This window comes from Oncorhynchus mykiss, chromosome 27 (assembly GCF_057628025.1).
Source record: "Oncorhynchus mykiss isolate SJ-2025 chromosome 27, ASM5762802v1, whole genome shotgun sequence".
In the NCBI taxonomy this organism is placed as follows: Eukaryota; Metazoa; Chordata; class Actinopteri; order Salmoniformes; family Salmonidae; genus Oncorhynchus; species Oncorhynchus mykiss.
This window is the reverse complement of record NC_143048.1, coordinates 20,406,501-20,412,500: the sequence shown is the minus strand read 5'-3', so window position 1 is coordinate 20,412,500 and position 6,000 is coordinate 20,406,501. Positions and strand designations below refer to the sequence as shown.

Genomic DNA, 6,000 nt, shown 5'->3' with positions numbered 1-6,000 from the left:
CTTTCTTTCCGTCTCTCATTCTCTGATGTCTCTGTTGATGTGTTTCTGTTTCGTTTCCCCCAAAACAATATGAACGTATCCTTTAACACTGGGTTAATGTGAAGGTTACCATGTACTTTGGACACGCTAGTAGTGACCCACCCAACCACAGATATAGAATGACTAGAGTGGACATGCCCATTCAAATCTATGCTCATTCTATGGAGCAAGCATCCAGCTCTTTATACTGGATTCTCAATGCCTTTGCCCTCTCCTGTAATATACCAGAACATATTTCTGTCCCTGTTATTATGGAGTAATTTGTGCAGAGAATAAGCTACTTATTGTGGCCTCGCCTGTTTGCTTTATGAACAAATGTGTATGTTCAGTATGATAAGAGCTTGGTACATATGAAGAATGCCTTGTATACTGTTTATTGAATGTTGAATAAGGTCTTAATTTACTATGCACGACCTAGGCCTACCCAATAAACTACAGGGTCTATGGATAGGAGGAATGCATGACTTGTCATTGTGGGGGACATCCACATCTCTTCATATCTGTCAGTGAAGAAACAACCCCTCTAACCACCCCTGCCTTCCCCTCCTCCAAAAATCTCCAAATAGAGTCCACATGTGTGGCAGACAGTGCTCTATTTCTGCAGGGTTGAAATGTGGCCTCTCCCCCATCTGGGACTGGGTTGGAACAGAGGATGGATGGGGGCGTAGTAGAGATAGCGATCTCAGCCAGGCAGACTAGTGCTGGGCTGTGGTCTCCCGACACCCTTCCCAATGCTCAGACACTTGGGCGATTAGGCTAAACATAGGAAATTAACGTTAGGAGGAGAGAGGCTAGGCAAGCTGGCTTCTCAGGGTCTTTAGACTATGGGCTCTACTCAGCGTGTGTGTCGGTTATGTGTGTGTGTGTTTTTGGTATTGGTTGTTTGGGCCTCAGGCTGTTATGGAATTGGTATTCTGGTGGGTTCTTAAGGTGTTTAAAGGTAGTTTGTTTCTCGGGGCCTGTTTGAATCAAAATGACATCTGGAGGTGATGATTTTTCAACACCGATACCGATTATTGGAGGACTAAAAACAGCCGATGCTCATTTTTATGTGTGTGTGTGTGTGTGTGTGTGTAATAATGACAATTACAACAAGACTGAATTAACACTTAATATAATACATAAATAAAATCTATTTAGTCTCCAATAAATAATGAATCATGTTCAATTTGGTTTAAATAATGGAAAAACAGTGTGTTGGAGAAGAAAGTAAAAGTGTTAGAAGAGAATGAGAATATATGAAAGCTGGTGGTTCCTTTTAACATGAGTCTTCAATATTCCCAGTTAAGAAGTTTTAGGTTGTAGTTATTATAGGACTATTTCTCTCTACCATTTGTATTTCATATACCTTTGACTATTGGATGTTCTTATAGGCACTATAGTATTGCCAGCCTAATCCTGGGAGTTGATAGGCTTGAAGTCATAAACAGCGCTGTGCTTCAAGCATTGTGAAGAGCTGCTGGCAAACGCAGGAAAGTACTGTTTGAATGAATGCTTATGAGCCTGCTGCTGCCTACCACTGCTCAGTCAGACTGCTCTATCAAATCAGACTTAATTCTAATTTAATAAACTCACAGAAATGAGCCTTAGGTCATTAATATGGTCAAATCCGGAAACTATCATTTTGAAAACAAGACGTTTATTCTTTCAGTGAAATTCAGAACCATTACTGTTACATTTCACAACCTTCAATGTAATGTCATAATATGTAAAATTCTGGCAAATTAATTACGGTCTTCGTTAGGAAGAAATGGTCTTCACACAGTTCGCAACAAGCTAGATAACCCAAACTGCTGCATATACCCTGACTCTGCTTGCACAGAACGCAAGAGAAGTGACACAATTTCCCTAGTTAATATTGCCTTCTAACATTAATTTCTTTTAACTAAATATGCAGGTTTAAAAAAATGTATACTTGTGTATTGATTTTAAGAAAGGCATTGATGTTTATGGTTAGGTACATTGGTGCAACGACAGTGCTTTTTTCGCAAATGCGCTTTTGTTAAATCATCACCTGTTTGGCGAAGTAGGCTGTGATTCGATGATAAATTAACAGGCACCGCATTGATGATTTGCAACGTAGGACAAGCTAGTTAAACTAGTAATATCATCAACCATGTGTAGTTAACTAGTGATTATGTTAAGATTGATTGTATTGTATAAGATACGTTTAATGCTAGCTAGCAACTTACCTTGGCTCCTTGCTGCACTCGCATAACAGGTAGTCAGCCTGCCACGCAGTCTCCTCATGGAGTGCAATGCAATCGGCCATAATCGGCGTCCAAAAATGCCGATTATGAAAACTTGAAATCGGCCCTGATTTAATCGGTCGACCTCCAATGACATCCTCCCTCCCTCTGAGGTAATCACAGATCTGAGAGGGTTGGATTGGTGAAAGCAGTTTCTGTAGAGACCTTGCTTTCACTTAATCAATCGGGTATAGATCAATCAATGGTAAGCTCAAGGAAGTGAGGCAGAAAGGAGTCATTTTGTATTATTCTAAGTATGTTGATAGTCCTGGCCAGTGGCAACCCTCAACAGGTCATGACCAACCAAGCTTCTCAGCTTCCTGCCTCTGACTTTCCTAGCTTTTTCCTGATAACAGACTACATGGTAATTATTTATCAGAGCCTGCCCTGCATGCCCGCTGGTTTAACTGAGGGGTCTACCAGTGTGTGTCCACATAGTCTGCCTGTGACCTTGAGTCTGGCTCTGTGACCCTGTCATCATGCTAAGCCTCTAAGCAGAATAGATGCTGCTTCCTGCAGAGACAAAAAGGAATCCATTGCTGTCAACAAGCAGATTGTGTGTGAGGAAGTGAGAGAGTGTGTGTGTGTTTTCCCTGTCCGTCCACTTTTGAAGAGCCTTGTAAAAGTGGTACATTACTTAGGCAGCTGGTGCCGGCTGTTAGGATTCCATCTTTGTGAGAAGGAGAGGAGAGCCCCTCCCACCCACACACACAGACAGACACACCCCACATTGGGCCAGTGTTAGGCCAGTTACCCCCAATTACTCTGGCATCAGATAGCAGTGCCAAAGCCCAGCTCAGACCATCAAAGCCCGGCTGCGTGGCGTAAAATAGAAATATTAGATAGCAATTAGTTTACTTCTCTGTGAAAGAAGCCCCACTCTGTTCTCCACCCCAGTTGTTCCAAGAATTTATGGTCAAACACTAGTCACTAGGACTACATTTTTAGAGGATTGGCGAGACTGTATATCTTTTGACCAGAGTTGCACTTTATTTTAACATTTAGCTTGACACCCTTCTCTGAGCGATGTGATAACACATGTCATGAGCAGGTCTTCTGTCTAGCCAGTCAGTCTATAACATGGGTTTTTGGGGTTCAAATACATGGATATGGGGTTGGGAATGGGTAGTAGGATATCTCTCTGTGCAGCTGCTGGCAGGAGAGGGAGACCGCTCTTCTTACCAACTGGAATGTGAGCGCAAACTGTGGGAGAAGTTTCTCATCCCCATGCCGTTCCTTCTGGTTTCTCATCATGCTATTTTGCTTGGTTTTCCATTCCCCTGCTTGGGGTGCCTATAAATACAACCTGACAAGGAAGAGAGGAGAATAGCATGACTCCAGAATTTCCCTGGTTCTTCCTACTAAACAAAGATGGGGTTGATTCGCCTATAATCTTGAAACCTAGAGCCAAATTCTTACGTGAACACTAGCCTCTGACCTGCTGTAAGGAGAGACTAAATAGCCTGGTCCCAGGTCTATTGTGCTGATTTGCCAACTCCTATGGCCATTGTCACGCCAAACAAATCTGGTACCAGGCTAAGGGACGATAGAGAAGTTGAAAAGAATCCTTCTTTGCCTTAGTTACTAGATGTCAGCTACATCCCACTGTGTCTGAAGAGATGTCTGCCAGAAAGTTAACTTGTTTAGAGAGTCCTGGTACCTACATGACCTCTTTCAACCCTGTCTCTCTCTCCTTTGTCTCCCTCCCAGGCACTGGAGGAGGCTCAGGTAGCCATCGGCCAGCTCTTTGGCAAAATCAAAGACATTAAGGACAAGGCTGAGAAATCTGAGCAAATGGTGAGTAAACAAACAAAACACAGCCAGACTCTCCCACAGGAGCCATCTTGTTTACCCTGTCTAAAGCTTCAGGGTGTCCCTGTTTGTGTGTGTGTGTGACTGAGGGTGCCCCCTGGGGACTCTGACATACAATGTAGTGTTATTATAAGTGGAGGTAAACCTCCTGCTGTGTGTGGGTTGATTCTTCCTCTCCTTGTGGGGACCTAAATTCCCCACAAGGATAGTAAAACAAGGAAAATTATCCTCTGTGGGGACATTTCACACATCCCCAGGAGGACAAAGGCTATTTTAAGCATAGGGGATAGGTTTACAATTGGGGTTAGAATTATGGTTAGGTTCTGGGTTAGGGAAAATGTGATTTTGAATGGAAATTAATTTTAGGCCCCACGAGGATAGAAGAACAAAGTGTGTGTGTATGGGGGGGTCACAGGAAGGCTGCTGGGCTGGGTGGGTAAAGAGGGAGAGGGAACAATGGAGAGGAACCCCTCCCTCAATGGGTATGTTGTAGCAATTATGTCTCAACTCAAACAGATGTCTCTCTGCTCCTCGCCCCCTCTCTCTCTGCTCCTCGCCCCCTCTCTCTCTGCTCCTCTACTTCTATCCCCTCCTCCCTCTCTCTCTGCTCCTCGCCCCCTCTCTGCTCCTTTACTTCTATCCCCTCTTCCTTCCTCTCGCTGCTTCTCGCCCCCCCTCTCTCGCTGCTCCTCGCCCCCCCGTCTCTCGCTGCTCCTCGCCCCCCCGTCTCTCGCTGCTCCTCGCCCCCCCGTCTCTCGCTGCTCCTCGCCCCCCCGTCTCTCGCTGGTCCTCGCCCCCCCGTCTCTCGCTGGTCCTCGCCCCCCCGTCTCTCGCTGCTCCTCGCCCCCCCCTCTCTCGCTGCTCCTCGCCCCCCCCTCTCTCGCTGCTCCTCGCCCCCCCTCTCTCGCTGCTCCTCGCCCCCCCTCTCTCGCTGCTCCTCGCCCCCCCCTCTCTCGCTGCTCCTCGCCCCCCCCTCTCTCGCTGCTCCTCGCCCCCCCCCTCTCGCTGCTCCTCGCACCCCCCTCTCGCTGCTCCTCGCCCCCCCCTCTCTCGCCCCCCCCTCTTTCGCTGCTCCTTGCCCCCCCTCTCGCTGCTCCTCGCCCCCCCCCTCGCTGCTCCTCGCCCCCCCCTCGCTGCTCCTCGCCACCCCCTCTCTCGCTGCTCCTCGCCTCCCCCTCTCTCGCTGCTCCTCGCCCCCCCCTCTCTCGCTGCTCCTCGCCTCCCCCTCTCTCGCTGCTCCTCGCCCCCCCTCTCGCTGCTCCTCGCCCCCCCTCTCGCTGCTCCTCGCCCCCCCTCTCGCTGCTCCTCGCCCCCCCCTCGCTGCTCCTCGCCCCCCCCTCGCTGCTCCTCGCCCCCCCCTCTCGCTGCTCCTCGCCCCCCCCTCTCGCTGCTCCTCGCCCCCCCTCTCTCGCTGCTCCTCCTCGCCCCCCCCTCTCTCGCTGCTCCTCGCCTCCCCCCCTCGCTGCTCCTCGCCCCCCCCCTCGCTGCTCCTCGCCACCCCCTCTCTCGCTGCTCCTCGCCTCCCCCTCTCTCGCTGCTCCTCGCCCCCCCTCTCGCTGCTCCTCGCCCCCCCCTCTCTCGCCCCCCCTCTTTCGCTGCTCCTCGCCCCCCCTCTTTCGCTGCTCCTCGCCCCCCCTCTCTCACTGCTCCTCGCCCCCCCCTCGCTGCTCCTCGCCACCCCCTCTCTCGCTGCTCCTCGCCTCCCCCTCTCTCGCTGCTCCTCGCCTCCCCCTCTCTCGCTGCTCCTCGCCTCCCCCTCTCTCGCTGCTCCTCGCCCCCCCCTCTCTCGCTGCTCCTCGCCCCCCCTCTCTCGCTGCTCCTCGCCCCCCCCTCTCTCGCTGCTCCTCGCCCCCCCTCTCTCGCTGCTCCTCGCCCCCCCTCTCTCGCTGCTCCTCGCCCC

General features: G+C 50.2%; 1 protein-coding gene across 1 annotated transcript in view; it reads left to right on the top strand.

Annotated features, from left to right (window-relative positions):
• The window catches only part of LOC110507696 (vacuolar protein sorting-associated protein 53 homolog), a 36,223-nt gene that overhangs the window by 12,246 nt on the left and 17,977 nt on the right, over positions 1-6,000 (top strand). Inside the window, exon 5 of the mRNA XM_021587847.3 lies at positions 3,999-4,085. Coding sequence (XP_021443522.1) covers positions 3,999-4,085 — 87 coding nt within the window. The remainder of the gene's footprint in view (positions 1-3,998; positions 4,086-6,000) is intronic.